At 30.8% G+C, this 16621-nt stretch overlaps 6 protein-coding genes across 6 annotated transcripts; 2 read left to right on the top strand and 4 right to left on the bottom strand.

Annotated features, from left to right (window-relative positions):
* Window positions 1–38: 38 nt before the first annotated feature.
* On the top strand, window positions 39–665 carry PPL_10162 (uncharacterized protein; the record flags this gene model as incomplete). Its single annotated transcript, XM_020580944.1, has 2 exons — window positions 39–68; window positions 171–665. 2 exons carry the CDS (start codon window positions 39–41, stop codon window positions 663–665), a joined length of 525 nt encoding a protein of 174 aa, XP_020428529.1.
* Window positions 666–737: 72 nt separating this feature from the next.
* Window positions 738–2346, bottom strand: PPL_10161 (Kelch repeat-containing protein; the record flags this gene model as incomplete). The annotated part of the gene is made up of 4 exons (XM_020580943.1): window positions 738–1249; window positions 1324–1638; window positions 1717–1869; window positions 1944–2346. 4 exons carry the CDS (start codon window positions 2344–2346, stop codon window positions 738–740), a joined length of 1383 nt encoding a protein of 460 aa, XP_020428528.1.
* Window positions 2347–4146: 1800 nt separating this feature from the next.
* PPL_10160 (uncharacterized protein) lies at window positions 4147–8020 on the bottom strand (the record flags this gene model as incomplete). Its single annotated transcript, XM_020580942.1, has 5 exons — window positions 4147–6105; window positions 6609–6686; window positions 6731–6900; window positions 6977–7751; window positions 7862–8020. The coding sequence occupies 5 exons, from the start codon at window positions 8018–8020 to the stop codon at window positions 4147–4149; spliced, it is 3141 nt and encodes a 1046-aa protein (XP_020428527.1).
* Window positions 8021–11260: 3240 nt separating this feature from the next.
* Window positions 11261–11914, bottom strand: PPL_10159 (cysteine hydrolase family protein; the record flags this gene model as incomplete). The annotated part of the gene is made up of 1 exon (XM_020580941.1): window positions 11261–11914. The coding sequence occupies one exon, from the start codon at window positions 11912–11914 to the stop codon at window positions 11261–11263; it is 654 nt and encodes a 217-aa protein (XP_020428526.1).
* A 343-nt stretch (window positions 11915–12257) lies between these two features.
* Window positions 12258–13481, bottom strand: PPL_10158 (uncharacterized protein; the record flags this gene model as incomplete). The annotated part of the gene is made up of 4 exons (XM_020580940.1): window positions 12258–12319; window positions 12501–12682; window positions 12748–13232; window positions 13395–13481. 4 exons carry the CDS (start codon window positions 13479–13481, stop codon window positions 12258–12260), a joined length of 816 nt encoding a protein of 271 aa, XP_020428525.1.
* Window positions 13482–14176: 695 nt separating this feature from the next.
* PPL_10157 (C2 domain-containing protein) lies at window positions 14177–16387 on the top strand (the record flags this gene model as incomplete). The annotated part of the gene is made up of 5 exons (XM_020580939.1): window positions 14177–14198; window positions 14288–14333; window positions 14418–14507; window positions 14622–16059; window positions 16136–16387. The coding sequence occupies 5 exons, from the start codon at window positions 14177–14179 to the stop codon at window positions 16385–16387; spliced, it is 1848 nt and encodes a 615-aa protein (XP_020428524.1).
* Window positions 16388–16621: the final 234 nt, after the last annotated feature.

Genomic DNA, 16621 nt, shown 5'->3' with positions numbered 1-16621 from the left:
AGTTGTGAATTTATTATATATTCATTAATTCAAAAAAAATGTTTAAACATATTTTAGTTTTAGCTTTGGTAATCTTTTCTTCCTTTTCGTTTGGAGAAGAAAATGCAAGTATTAATTTTTATTTGTTAATTTTTAAATAATAATTAATTCAATGTATTATTTTTTTAAAGGTTGAAACTCCAAAGAAAACTTTGGTTCTTATTTCCGAATTGCTAAATGGACTTTTAACTTTGAATCCAACTACCTACTACCCAACTTCCTACAATCCAACTTCCTACTACCCAACACTTAGTCCAACAACTTATTATCCAACCACATACTACCCAACTACTTTTAATCCGACTACTTACTACCCAACTACTTTTAATCCAACTACCTACTATCCAACCACTTTCAATCCAACAACTTACTATCCACCAACCACATACTACCCAACTACTTTTAATCCGACTACTTACTACCCAACTACTTTTAATCCAACTACCTACTATCCAACACTTAATCCTACTACCTACTATCCAACATTTAGTCCAACCACCTACAACCCTTATACTGCTCTAAGTACACTTCATCCAGGTCCATCATCGGTCGGCACTAGTTCATCTGCTCAATCATCTGCCCAATCATCGGTTGGTACTGGTTCAGGAACTGGTCCAAGATCTTAAACAAAATTCAAATAAATTGGATTTTAATTAAACATCAATCTGGGATTATAAATTTATTTTATTCAAATATTTTTATGAGAGTGGACTTAAACTTGGAAATTGATGATTCAAAGACTCAAGTTTTCCCTTGAGTTGAAGACAATCGAAGCCATCGATAGCTTGCGACATATATCCACCAAAGATGTACATATTAGAACCAACAATACTTCCAGAACCCATATCTCTTGGGAATGGAGGGCATTGTGTTTCGATCTTGGTCCATTCCATATTGACAGTGTCCAACATGAAAAGATCGTTGGTAAGCAAATCCGACTTTATAGATTGACCACCAAATACAAATAGGAAAGGTCCTGCACTAAAGCATGTACTAAATGTACATACAGGTGCTTCACCTTTGACATTGACTTTTGACCATTTGTTCACTAAAGGATCATAGATATGAACATCATTATATTTCTTTTCCCATTGGAAACCGAATCCACCACCAAACAACAACAATTTGTTTTCAAAAGTAAGTAATCTATGTCCACACTTTGCAGGAGGTATATCACCAGTTGGTTTTAATTTTTTCCATGTATGAGTTTCTTTGTTGTGAAAATAGCGAAAATTAATAAAATTGTTAAACAAAAAAAACAATAAAAACAGAGAAACTACTTACCAGAATTAAAACATGCTAAATCATCCAAGAAAATTAATTCATTATTTGCTTCTTTGTACATTCCACCGTAAATATACATATTCTTTCCAATTACAGAAGCTGCATGATTGGTTCTTGGAATAGGAATCTCTCCTTTTGAATCAATATATTCCCAAGAATCTTCGATTGTGTCATAGACACATAGATTAAAATGTTTGTTGAATCCATTGAATCCACCAAATGTAAAGATTTTTGATTCAATAGCAACAGCACTATGTCTTGCGAATTTTGGTGGTATTCCCATTCTTGGTGATATTCTTTCAAATGTATATGATTCTATATTTTTCATTTAATAATCAATTCATTAATATGCTATTCTTTAGAAATAAAGAAAATAATAGATTTAATAAATACCAGTATCATATCTAAAAATATCATTAAATCGTTTTTCAGGGAATTCTTGTCCTCCTATTAAATAAATATATTTTCCAATTACAGTACTTGTATGCTGATATCTTGGAGATGGTTTTTCACCAGAAGCTTTTATTTCAATCCAACATAATCCATCTAAGATTTTGAAATAATTATTAATAAAACTATTTACGAGAAAATTATTAAATTATTAAATTATTAAAACATACTATTACTATCTAATAAAGATAATTTTCTTGAATAATATTGTCTCCAACTTGTTAGAGGTCTTCTTTTGAAAACAGGTGAACTTGACCATTTTCTTTTACAGATTGCTTTCCAAATTGTATTTTCTTCACAGAAACGATAGAATGTATGGCAAGTGAGTTGAACTGAGCTTAGATCCGATGGTTCCAACTCTGCTAGGATTCTGAGTGTTACTTCATTGGGGAGTTCCAACATTCTGCTTAGGGACTGATGATTCGAATCTACATTGTAGTATGGTGCAATCGCTGTGCAAAGGTCAGGTGAAATAGCAACATGAGCCAATGTGGTGGTGGCTGCGTCGACACTTGCACTACCAAACATGAGTGCACCGCCATCATGATCATTGCCACTGGTGAGACATTCCATTTTTCTCTCTTCGATAGTTATCAATGTAGGGAAATTAAATAGGAAAAAGGTAAAATCTCTAAGATTTTGGAAAAATGAATAAATTGTTTGTTTGGCCACTTATAAAAATTTATATATAAATAAATATATTGAAATATTAAAAAAATAAAAAATGATCCTTCTCTCTAAATCTTAACTGACTGAATTTTGACTTGTTTGATTAAAATTTACAAAAATTGGTGCAAATTATATACAATTTAATTTTTTGGTTCAGAATTATATTATAACCTAACCAAAAAAACACAATTAGAAAGATTTGATACCGAAATAAATATTTTAAAAGAAGAAGAAGCTAGTAAAAAAATATTTAATAAAAGAATTAGAATTTGATCATAAAGTTAGGGGTATGATTTAATATATTTTTATATATGATATAAATGGGTGATAAAAATAAGATTTTGATGAGAGCTGGGGGTAAAGATAAGAAGTTGGATGTATGGTGGTTAAATAGTGTTGCACTTGGGAAGAGATAAAAATATGAAAACAAACTCAGAGTTTTGTGTGTTTTTTTTGGTTTTTTTTTAAGTTTTGATCAGTTTGTGTGGTGGTAGTTGACAAAGAACACAGATGACAATTTTTAAATATGATGAAGATTGGTAGAAAATATATAATATGAATAGATATAATTTTACAATGAGGCACTATCTATTGTGATAGGAAAAACAGACGATGATTTTTAAATTGGAAAAAACAAACTTTCAAAATTAATTTAAAAGTATGTGGAGTATTTATACAGATAGATAAATATAATTTTAGTGAAAATAAAGGAAATTATATTTAAAAAATAATAATAATTTGAAGTATAGATAGGTGTATAGTAGTAGAATGAAAAGAAAATGATTATTGGTGATTGTTTTAAAAAAAAAAAAAAAAAAAAAAAAGTTAAAATAAAATTAAAAAAAAAAGAAAAGAAAAGAAAATAATTTAAATGATGGTTTGTTTTTTCGTTTTAAAAATGATTGACAAGATAAAAGATTGTTTTCAATAAACAATCAATTGAAAATGATATTATGATGTCGGTTTGTATAACTATTATTACAAAAAACACACACTCTCAAATCTTATTTTTGCAAAATTAAAGTTTTATTTTTTTTTGTCAAGTGATAACTGATTTTTTTTGGAACCAACCAACGATAAAATCAAAAAAAACATAAAAGACAATGATATTTTGTGAAAATGAATCAACCTTTTTCAAGGTTTTTATGGTTTTTTTTTGCTGATTTTTCTCATTTCCATTTATTTTTGGGAAGTGGATAATACAAAAGTTTCGAAAGACATTTCTTGTCAAACAACCAAACAACCTCGTGTGAAGCAAACACCCACACCTGGTCACCAAAAAGACTTTATTTTTAAATGAAAGTGCAATTGACTGAAAATCAAATATTATAATATTTGCATGCCGCACACACATGCACACTTAATTGATCAATCAAACCACAATCTTCTTCATTGCAGAACTATTATTCATATGCTAATCATTGATTCTGAATAGAAAATCCAATAGCTTTCGTGAGTAGATTACACAATTGAATGTTCAATATTCATAATATTATTATATTCTTAAAATGAAGAGAGAGAAAAAGAGAGAAGCTAGCTTTTCTTTTTTTTTCTATTTTCAGATTCTTGATTGCGACTGTTGATATCAATTCTTTCTTATTATCATTATTTAATATTATACAGAATTCAATAAATAAAGTTTATTTTCTTTGATTCAAAGAAGGAATATTGATGTTGATGATGATTATGATATAAAATTACACACTACATCCTATATCCACCTCTTCCACGACGATTATAATTATTGAAAGGTCTATTATTGTTATTATTGTAAAATCTACGATTATTTCTGTTGTCTCGGTTGTTGTTGTTGTTGTTGTTGTTTTCTCTTTCATCTCTGTTGTCTTTATCATCTCCTCTGCCTCTGCTATCACGATTGTCACGATAGTCTCTGTTGTCTCTCATGCTCTCTCTGTTGTCACGACTATCTCTTAGATCACGAGAGTCTCTGAGATCACGACCGTCCATATCATCGTAGCTATCTCTCATCATGTCTCTGTCACGACTTCTATCTCGTTCGCGCTCACCACCGCCACGATCTCTACTGTAGAAAGGTCGGTCTCTCTGATGAGAATATAGATGATTATCATTGTTTCGCATACCACCACCACCACCACCTGCATTATTACCACCAGTACCACTATAATGATGAGGTGATTTATAATCTGAAGCAGGTGAAGCAGGTGATATATAAATATTATTATTATTATTAGGTTGTTGTTGCTGTTGATAATTATTAATGTTACCATTCTCTACTACTACTGATGGTGTTAGAGATGAATCATATGAAGATAGTTGTCCAGCAACACTATTCATATTGTTAGTTGGTTGTTGTTGTTGTTGTTGTTGATAAAATTGATTACCATTGTAATTGTTGTTACTATTATTGTTGTTGTTGTTGGCACCAGAATATGAATTGTAATTGTAGTTACTGTTATTACTATTACTCTGACTATATCGATTGTTACCATATGAACTTTCATTACCATTCATATTATTAAAGTTATTATTATTATTATTATTATTAAAATTGTTATTATAGTTATTATTATAGTTTGAATTGCTATTAAAATTATTATTATTACTATACATATTATTAGTATTCATATTTGTATTATTCATATTGTTGTTCATATTATTATTAGTACTCATAGTGTTATTCATATTAGTATTGTTCATGTTTGTATTGTTCATATTACTAATCATCATATTATTGTTATTGTTATTATAGTTATCATAGTTCATATTACTATTATAACCATTATAGTTGTTGTTATTATTGTTACTATTATAATGAGCACTACCTTGCATCATACTATTACTATATTGTTGTTGCTGTTGTTGTTGTTGATTATTATTATTAATTTGCATGAATCTTTGATTCGTATTACTGTTATTATAGTTATTAAAGTTTTGTTGTTGTTGTTGTAGTTGAGTTTGAGGCAGTTGTTGATTATTCATGCTATTACCATTCATTTGTTGTTGTTGTTGTTGTTGCTGTTGTTGCAGTTGAGTTTGAGGGAGTTGTTGAGTATTCATATTGTTATTACCACTCATCATTAGATTATTATTCATGTTGTTGTTACCATGCATCATTTGTTGTTGTTGTTGAGCTTGAAGATATTGTTGTTGAAGCAACTGTTGTTGTTGTTGCTGTTGTTTCAATCTCAATTGTTGTTGTTGTTGCAGTTGTAGTTCTTCTTGTTTTCTCAATTCTTGCAATCTGAGTTGTTCTTGTTGTTTGCGTTTGTCCTCTTCACTGAGAACCGATTTCAAGAGAAGAAACAGCGATTCCTTGCTCGTGCCAAGCTCGGCCAGTCTCAGATCCAGCAGTTTGAGTTTCGCTCGCATCTCACTACGTTTCAATTCAAAATCCATTTGCAAATCGTTTATCTTGGCAATGGTGCTCTGTGAGGGTGATGGCGTCGACGAGGGTGGTGGCGACGACGTCGACGACGACGAAGACGCCTCCACGGCAACAGCAGTCGTCGTTGTATTGCCGGTGGTGGTGGTGGTAGTCGACGATGATGATGCATTCACCACATCATTCGAAGAAGACGAAGCAGCAGCACCGCCACCGCCATTCGCTTGATTGTTCAATTGTTGTTCCAATTGTTTCTCTTGAAACTCCTTGAGCGATGTAGCTTCATTGTCGAGATCATTCTTCACTTTGAGAAACAGATACTTTTTAATCGACTTTTTTCGCGCAGACTCTAATTGAAGAGCTCTCAGATGAAGTGTATTATTTGCATATGACATTGAGAAGAGTTTGTTTTCTACTATCTTAGCTATCTATCTATCTATCTGTCTTATCTATCTGTACACAAAAAAAGGTATTTTACAAAAAAAAAAAAAAAAAAAAATTCAAATTTTTTTAAATAACCAATTTTTGTTTTTTTGTTTTTTTTTTTCAAACGGATTCAGAGAAGAGTGAGATTTTTGATAATTAAACGTTTGCATTTTGGGCATGTTTTTGATTAATAACTTATAATAAATGTTTGGTTTATTATTTTATCACTATTACTATATTATATATTGTTTTTTTATGATTTTTCTTTTTTGTTTTTTTTTTTTTTTTGTTGTTTTTTTTCTTTTTTTTTTTTTCTTTCTTTCTTTTTTGATAATTATAAAAGAGAGAGATGCAAAAAAAAAGTGGTGAATATTACATTACTATCGATTGTTGTTGTTGTTGTAGTTGATGGAATGCCAATGTCTCTGTACGATGGTTTTCGAGATCGTAAGGGCTATATAGAAAAACAAAATAATTCAATAGTGGCACTGTTATTACAAATCCACCAACCATGCAGTAGGTAAACAATTTACCGAATGCCTCGACTGTAGTCTGTTGTGGTATCTTCTTCTTGTTGATACCGCTAATCAATGGCAAAACGAAATTCGAATAGACAAAATAATAAACTTTCTTTGCTAAAATCTTTACTGATAATACAACAACAACACCTAAATATTAAGATAATAATAAGATAACAAGTTAGTTATATTATGTTTGTGTTTGTGTTTAAAACAAGACATTTACCAAATACCAATCTTAAAAATGTGAAAATCAATGGGAAAGAAGTGAAAAAGTTGGTTAGGAAATGTTCATTGTGTCCGTCGACCATGTGATGATAGAATGATGAATGGGTAATGAAGATCCAACTGGAGAGGTAGGCACCGAGTGCAGTACCAAAGACGAGACCGCTCTCGGGATAGGCGGGAGTCGGTGTTTTGGGTTGTGGGTGGATCAAGATGGCGAGACACGCCATTGTGATCATGGCGATCGGCGCAATGCCGGTGACGTCGCTAACCGCCTCCACATAGTAGGGACGCAGTTTGTAAGCGAATGCAAAGCAGCTGAGTGATCCAATGGTGAAGCCACCGATGACGTCCATCGGGGTGTGATGACCGTTGTAGAGACGGCTCATCATGACACTGGCGATGCTAAACAACACAGCGACCAGTGCCACTGGGTAGGGAATGATGGGGTCGACCACCGGGTGAATATGGTAGAGGAAGAGGAAGTAGTAGAACTGAATCGAAACCGACGACGATGTGTGCGTCGATGGCATTCCGTGATCCTTCTGTGGCGCGGTGTGAATCCACACCTGAGCGGGTGGTGGACGTGGCAGCAAAAACGTATTCTTCAACATATTACCGATGCCAATAGAGAGTGCCAGCAGAATGCACAACTCAATGGCAAGAATTCGAGAAACAAACCAATATGTAATCGGTAGTGATAAAATATAAAATTCCTCTTCTCCAAGATAACTAGCAAAGCCAAAAAAACGATCTAAAAATGGATTTCTATAACTCTACAAAGATAACAATATAATAATAATGGTCATTGTGTGTTAGAATATTCACCTTTCTTTATCTAAATCTAAATATAATATTGAGTTGGCAGTTATTCGATAAAACCTACTTGTATCTTTAAAATGATTGGTATTTCTCTCTCGTATTCTTTCAGAAGTACCTCTCTGATTGAAGTGGTTGAAAAGGAAATACCTTTAAAAGCCGACTGATATTCTTTTTTTCGTTGCTTTTTGGCATTTGCGGTGGTTATTGGTTGAATACAATCCATTCTTTTGTCGCTTCTATACTGTTTGACTAACTATCAATTCTGTACTGTCTATTGTTTGTGATTATTTTTATTATTATTATTATTATGATTATGATTTCAAATATTTGCTATTGCTAAAAGAACACTCCTATTCTGAAAATCTGACAATTTCTTATCATAAAAGGGAGAAAAAAAAAAAAAACAGAATTGTTGATTGAACAATTTGTCGTCGTACGTAGTAATAATTTGATTGCCTTTAACTGCTTGTTTTTTTTTTCTTTTTTTAACTATTTCCCCCTATCAAGATATCTAAAAATATAATAATAATAATAATAAATATTAATAAATAAATAAATATTTAAAAAAACGAATTGTATTTTTACCGAGCTAAAAAAAAAAAAAAAAAAAAGTAAATAAATAAATAATGATAGGAAAGGATAGGTTAGACAGGATATTGATCAAATTAATATTAATTTGGTTCAAAGTGGCGGTACAATTAATGAACGAATGATTCAAAATTTTTAAAAAAACAAAAAAAATTAATAAAAATGAAAAAAATGTTTTTTACGAGGTTGGATTGCCAAGTTTGTTTTGTTATGTTTCTTTTGGAGGTTAAAAAGTATCATTATGATTTTTTGATGGATTTAGGGGTTGAATTTAATTAAAGATGACATTTAAATAATTATTGTTATTATTGCTAAACATTTTAAAAGAACAACGATTATTAATATTATTAACAATAACGCTACTTAACACTCACTTTCTTCTTAATTTTTATATTAATGAATTAAAATAATTCTGAAAGTTTAAAATATCAAGCGTCACATGTTTTTGTTATATTATAATCTGATGTCTACTCTATCTACTACTCCATATTCCTATTCCTATTCCAATACCTAATCCTATACTATTTCTATTTCTACTACTTATATATCTATTTGTCAACACATATCATTATTATTTTCTCTTAATTTCCAAATGAAGGTGAAGATGAATTATATTGTTTAAATACTATTATTGTCATTCTTTGATTTTAATTGATATGGTTGATTGGATTTGATTTTGTATAATAACACACCTTCATAAAATAATCCCTAAATATCTTGATAACAAGCAACTTTGAATCCAACTCTTTCGTTTTTTTTTTTTTTTTAATATGATAATCTTTAAATTTATTTATAAGTTAAGTTCTGACAAAAATAAAAATGAATAAAATAAAAATAAAAACAAACAAATCTTGTTATTAATATCAAAAATATTAGTTTGACAGATAACAAGATAGTTAGATGTATAGAGAATTTTAATGAATGCAAAAAATAAAAACAAAATAAAAATAATTACTAGTTTTTCTTAGTTTACTATATTGGTGGGGGTTATTTATTTTTTTTATTTATTCTTTTTGGATTCTCACAATTAAAATGAGTTGTTTGTCAAGTTCACATTTTTGTTTGTGTTATTTCATTCTCACTTCACTCTAATTAATTGTGTGTTGGTTGTGTGTTTGTGTGTTTGTGTGTTTTCTTCGTTTATTTTTATCACTCTCTTGAGAAATGGAGGGAATATATGAATTGAAACTCTTAATTGTGTACAAGATTTTGTTTGTTTACTTTATAGCTATTAACAATTATCCATTTATGTGCACATCTCTATAATAATAAGCTAGTGAGAGAGTAATAGAGAGTAATATAGAGTGATAGAGAGTGATAGAGAGAAATAATTTTCAGTTTTATGTTATATTGTTGTTGTTGTTGTGTTTATTTGTGGTTAATGGAGGTGCGTGGTAATGAAAAACAAAGAAAAGAAATAAAACAATACAAAAACCAAAACCGTGAAAGTAAAGACATGTTATGACAAATAATCCAATGCTTTGTATATATTCACACAACAACAACAACACGCAATGCGAAAACTAAACAAATTCACACTCATTTTTAATATTACACTCACTTTACAATAGTCAAATACACACACACAAAATACTCTAAAATTATATTATATGTTTATATATTAATTGTTTGTATTCTTGTTTGCTTGTTTTATTTATTTATTTTTTATTGTCTCGTCTGTTCTTTGTATTGTTATTAAAATTTTAAAACTATTGTATGTTTGTTTGCTAGTGTATTTAGTTTAGTGTTTTATTTGAAATGGAGACTGTCACTGTGAGGCAGAGAGTCTGAAAAAATAAAATACAAAAAAATAAGAATTCAAAAGTTAGAGAGAGTTAAAGCTACCGACAGCTTCTAAATAACATAGGACATTGATATGAGGGTTGCATAGTGAGTAAGCCCCTCGACTTACAACACACCACACACTCAATTCACACCCCTACTAAGGTCGGGTTTGTTTGTTTTAAAGAGGTGAAGTGGGTGGTGGGGGTTCTAACAATCTATTAAAATAAAAAATAATTTTGCAATATATATTCGTTGTCTCGAAATAGTGCTATTACTTTTGAAATGATCTATTAACAAAGACTCTTCATTCATTTCATATCTTTTTTTGTTTTTATTTCTACTTAAAAGATTTTAAAAAAAAAAACAATCTTACCTAAACTGAGTTGTTATTCTGTTTTTTTATGTTTGCTTTTTTTTTTAAATATCTTAATTTTGATTTTGCAATAGATATATAATTATATTTATTTAATTATCTGTTAAGTATATGTAGATTAGTTTTTACTTTTGCTTAATTGATTGAAAAAAAAAAAAATACAATTGTTTGTTTTAAATTATTAAATTTTATAATAAATTAATCCTGATATGAAATTGTTAATTAAAAAATCATTTTGGTTATAAACATTATGGTGTAACCTTGAGAGTTTTCCAAAATTTTTGTGTGGGTAGGCCTAGCCATTTGAAGAGACACCTTCAACAGTCGAACGATATATGACAACACTTTGGTGCAATCATCAATGAATCTGCAAATGAAAAAACAATTTTTTTAAATTGTTGGCTCTTTTTATCAATTTTCGAATTTTTAGCAAACGGTAAAAATTTTTTTTTGACAAATTAAATATATTTTTTTCCTAAAACAAACCAAGGACCAAGACATCCAAGTTTTTGTGAAACCATATTCTGTACAAAACTAAACAGAGTACTCAAAAAAGAAGAAAAAAAAGTGTTACTAGATTGGAAAACTCTAGGTTTTAACTATTTTTAAATAGTTATTTATAAATATATATATTTATAAATCTTAAAAAAAATTCTATCAGGTCTATATTTTTAAATACATAATTTATTGATTTCCAATTTTGAGAAAAACATAAATTTAAATTTTGATGTTGTTTTGTTCTTTCTTGAGTCCAGCAATGTTTGATTCAAGATAATTACTAACTGGTAAGACGGTTCCTTTCTTTGAGAGTTCTAACCATTCTTCGGTGGTCGAGACTGAAGCGTAGTTACTCTGGAAAACAACAGAGAATACACGGTGTAACTCTTCCGCTGAAGCATAGCCAGCTTTGTTCTCATAGGGAAGCGATCCAGATGCATCGGAAATGAACTCTACATTGTATCCACGGTGATGAGCTTCAAAGATGGTGGTGGCATCACAGTTGTGTGTCATATAACCAACAATGACTAAGGTATTGATATCCTTTGACTTTAGGAAACTCTCTAGATTGGTTCCGGCGAAACAAGAGGGAAGTGTTTTGTCTATCAAGAGATCGTGGTGACGATTAGCTACTTGTGGATGCAATTCGAAACCGTTGGTGCCTTTGGCGAAAATTGGAACACCCTCAGGTGCATAGTGTCTAACTAAGATAATGGGATCTCTTGCTTCCTCTGCACTATCCATAATCTTTACAATGTTTGGCAACGAAATGCTTACCGGTGGATACTGAATTCTGAAACCGCCATCAACATATTCATTTTGAACATCTACAACAAGGAGTGCTCTCTTTGGTGTTACAATATTGTTTGACATTATTAAATATTTTATATTTTAATATTATTTATATTTTGTTTTTAAGATTTTTATCCTTTAATCTTCAAATTTATTAAAATATTTATAGTTTTCAAAAAAGAAAAGCAATCATATTTTTTTTAATGAAAAAAAATTATTATTCTAATGATTCGAATGAAAGGTTTTTACTTGTTGTCAATATTGGACACTCCCCAATATTTAGATTTTTATTTTTTAAAATCGACAACAAATTTCAAGGGTAATCAACACCCTCCGCAAATTTAGATTCGAAGATGATTCGAATGTATCTGGTTGAAGTTTTTTTTTTTTTTTTTTTTTTTTTGGTATTAACAATCAATTATATTTAAGAATATCTTTTCAAAAGTTCTAATATTCGAATGGATATAATCAATATATTTAATGATGCTATGATTAATATTAATAGAAATAAATTTGTTGATTATTATTAAACTTTGTTCGAATTGTTCGAATGTTTTTTTTTGTTATTATTATTTAATTTTTTTTTCAAAACAAATTGATTGTTAGTCTGGGTATCTTTGAAATTGGAAGGTTTTTGATAACCTCTGGGGCATTCCCACTACCATACGAGGTGATAGCTCTGAGATCTTTAGTGGATAGTTTGATCTAATGTCTTTCTCATCCACTGCTTTGTGTTGTTCTCTATTCTCATCATCGTGATGATGATGGTAAAGTCTTAGAAACTCACAAGGATCCTCTCCCATTATACCATTCGACTCATACAATGCTTTCAATATTATATTTTCAACGCTAATTAATAAAGTTAATTAGAATTTATATTATAGTTATTAATCAAGTTATAAATATTTACTTACTCTTCTGTACCATATTCGATTTTATCTAGCTTACTGAAAAGCAGTGAGGTGTTGTTCAGAGGTGATTTAAAAATGAATGAATCGTAGGAATCGTAGAATCTTGTGCATTTCTCCATGTCGAGAATGTTACCGTTGTGATCCTCTAGACGTGTCAGGAAGAACATTCGCTCATTCCAATCGATGGTGGGATCGACCAGTAGCTTTAGAGTTTCGTCAAAGTAGTTATCGGTGTTGGTGATTGCAACGATCTGGCCATTCAAATTCTGTTGAGCATATCGAAACATATCACCATACATCGGTTTATCGTCGATCGGTATTAAATTACACTTTTGTCGATTGAACCTACTCTTAAGGAGATGTGAAGGTTCGTTGCCTGGCTCGACAAACAGCCATATCTTATTAATATAAGGATTCTTCAGATTCTTTTCTATGACAGAATCTATCTCTTTTTGTCTTTCTTTTAAATCCGATTTATTATAATAACTCTAATTATTATAAAGATAAATATTTATATTTTGGGTTATTATTAACAATATCAACCAACTTTATTTATTTATTAATATTACCAATAAATTTATTTTAATGGAAGATTCCTTCTCTTTTATACCTATGATTATAAATGTATAAATTAAATAACAATGAATTACAAAGAATAATAGAATTATAAGTGGTTTCGATTTCAATATTCTTCCTTGAAATATAGTTGTTGTTTTAGAAGTATAGAACTTTGTCATTTTTGTTTTACAAATAAAAAGAGAGATTGATCTTATTCTATTTTATTATATATCTTTTTTTCATTTCCATTGAATGAATAAGTAATTTAATCATTATGATTAGAGTTTAAATGTACATCTAATCATATACACACACACACAAGATAAAAATAACACATATTCAATCTTATGATTTTGAATTTCATTTTGTTTTTTTATTATTACCTTGACTCAAAGTAATAGTGTCAACATTGAGTTATAACATTTAGTGAGTATATGTGTTTGTTAGAATTCTGTACATTCTATGTGGGTAAAAGCTCCAAAAAGATTTTAAATTAGGAGTAATAATAAAAATGATAAAAAAAAAACATCATTGGGTTTGATTGTTAATTCCGACATCCATTCTATTAAAATTGGTAAATTGTTGGATTTAAAAAATGATTCAAAAAAAGGTGTTTGATCAAAAAAAAAAAAAAAAAAAAACTTTTTTATCTTTTTTTTATTAATTTAACAATTTAATTAATCAATTTATTAATCATAGCAAAGTCTAACTAAACAAAGATATTAAAAATAAAATCAATAAATACAATACAATATATATCTTTATCAATTGTTATTTTTCTTGATTGGTTGAAAGATATAATAAAACAAGACCTGTCATTGATTAATTACATTTTAAATACTATATATATATATATATATATAAGTAAACATTCATGAATATATTACAGGTTAATGGTATGATAGATAATCCAGTATGAATTTAAAAAAAAAAAAAAAGTTCTTAACATTAAAAAACAAACAAAAAACTACATATATAGTTATAGAGGCACGTGATCTAGTTGCTGCAGATACAAATGGATTTAGTGACCCGTAATTATCACAATCAATCAATAATACTGTATATTTACAAAAACTAATCATTTTAAAACATAAACAAACAAATAATATCTATAGATATTGTGTATTAAATTTAGGTTTACAAAAGAAAAAGACAAAAACAATCAAACGCACATTGAATCCAAAATGGGGTGAAACATTTTTAATGTAGGTTCAACTTTGATCTCTCTCTTCTATAGATTAAGAATCAGAAATGATAATCAATCATTCATCTCCTATATATATATGTGTGTGTAGCTAATATTATATAAATTTGTGTAGGAGAGTATCACCTATGGACTTGAGATTACATGTTGTACTTTCGGATTGGGATGCGATGTCCTCCGATGATTTCTTGGGCGAATGTTATATCGATTTGAATTCGATGAACGATCAACCCACTTGGTATACATTGCAACCGCGTCCAACTCATCCCGATGATTTCGTGAAGGGTGAAGTACTGATAAAGGCGCGTGTGGTGTCGTCGATGAACTCAGGTGGCGCGCGCGAAGCCAAACTGCCCACCAATATCATCACAGAGGTGAACAACCGTGTCACCGCGTACGAAACGAACGGTGAGCTACTCGACCTGACTGGAATCGGGCTGGAGATGTTCCCCGAGTTCCTCGAGGAGCACGTTCCCGACATTGTCAATCTCGACCTCGGATTCAACCAGTTCAAGATGTTCCCACAGCTCAAGATGTTCAAAAACCTGCAGTCGCTATCGCTCGGTGGAAATATGATAATGACAATTCCTGGCGATATGCTGGATTTGCCGCTTCTCAAAACTCTCACCATCAACGGTAATCAGCTGATTGCGATCCCGCCGGAAATCAAAAAGTTGGTTTGCCTCGAAAAGCTGGATTTGGCAAACAACAAGATCTCGGTGCTCTGCGAGGAGATCGGAATGCTGAGCAAGCTCGAGGAGTTGGTGATCGCCGGTAATCCGTTGCAGTCGCTGCCCCCGACTTTTTGCAATCTTGGCTCGCTCGAGATGCTCGACGCCAACGGCTGTCAGCTCGTCAAACTACCCGAAGAATTCCCACAGATGACCAGACTGCTCGAGTTGAATCTCGGTAACAATAAACTGGTGGAACTGCCTAGCTTAATCGGTAGAATGACACGTTTGGTCGTATTGAATATTATGGACAACAGACTGACCGACTTGCCACTGTCGATCGGATATTGTTTTGGACTCGGAAAGATCGGTGCCGGTATCAACATCGAAGGTAATCCTATCAACTCTGACGAGATCATCAGTAAATACAAGATTGGTAACGATCATCTGATGGATCATTTGGAGAAGAGAATGGCAGTGCAAGGCTATACCCTACCGGATCAGAAAGCGAAACAATCGAATAATAAAGCATTGCAATCGAGTAATCCAACAGCAAAGAATCCAGCTGGCGTCAACAACTCGACAACCTCAACAACAACCTCAACAACAGCATCTTCACAACAGCAACAGCAACAACAACAACCTGTATTTCCAAAGCCAATGGGTTTGGTTAGCAACAAACCAGCACCAACTCAACCGACCGCTGCACCCAACGCACAGCAAGATATCTTGACTAAATCGATCGCTCTCAAGAACTGGTCGATAGCCATTATCCGTGGTGAAATCAGACCAAAGATAAACAAAGTGAAAACTCAAATTCTCAGATGTGTAAATATTCAAGAAGGTATTTCAATTGCCAATATGATGAAATCAATGAAACCTGTATGTTATTTGTTTATTATTAAATTACTATATATGCTTTTCAAATTTATTAACTAATATTTATTTTAATAAATAGGAAATAGAAGCAATTAAAGCATTAATTCCAAATGCTTTTCCAACACCTGGAGTTCCACTCTCAGGAACCTCTGGTAAGATTCACTCGGGTAATGATAAGCTGGAAACTCTAAAGGATTTGGTTGTAGCATCGATCGACGACGCCGATATTGTTTTAGATTCACTGTATCAATTGATACCAAACTCCTCCGATCCTCATCTAATTGTTGGTCTCGTTAGCTCACTCAAGAAGATTAAAGAACTCCTACCATAATAATGATATAATTCTTACATTTCACAAAAACAAAAATAATCAACAACCAAAATCAACCAATAACAAACAACATAATAATCAATCCAAAGACTAGTGACATAGAGACATACAGACAAGTAGATAGACAAGACAAGACTTTAAAGTCAGCGAACAACAATCAACCAACCAATTAATCTTTTTTTTTCTGAAACAAACAAAATCCAGTACATCACCATTAATTTAATTTATTAAAAA

Source organism: Heterostelium album (assembly GCF_000004825.1).
Source record: "Heterostelium album PN500 unplaced genomic scaffold PPL_scaffold12, whole genome shotgun sequence".
In the NCBI taxonomy this organism is placed as follows: Eukaryota; Evosea; class Eumycetozoa; order Acytosteliales; family Acytosteliaceae; genus Heterostelium; species Heterostelium album.
This window is presented reverse-complemented; position numbering and strand designations above follow the sequence as displayed.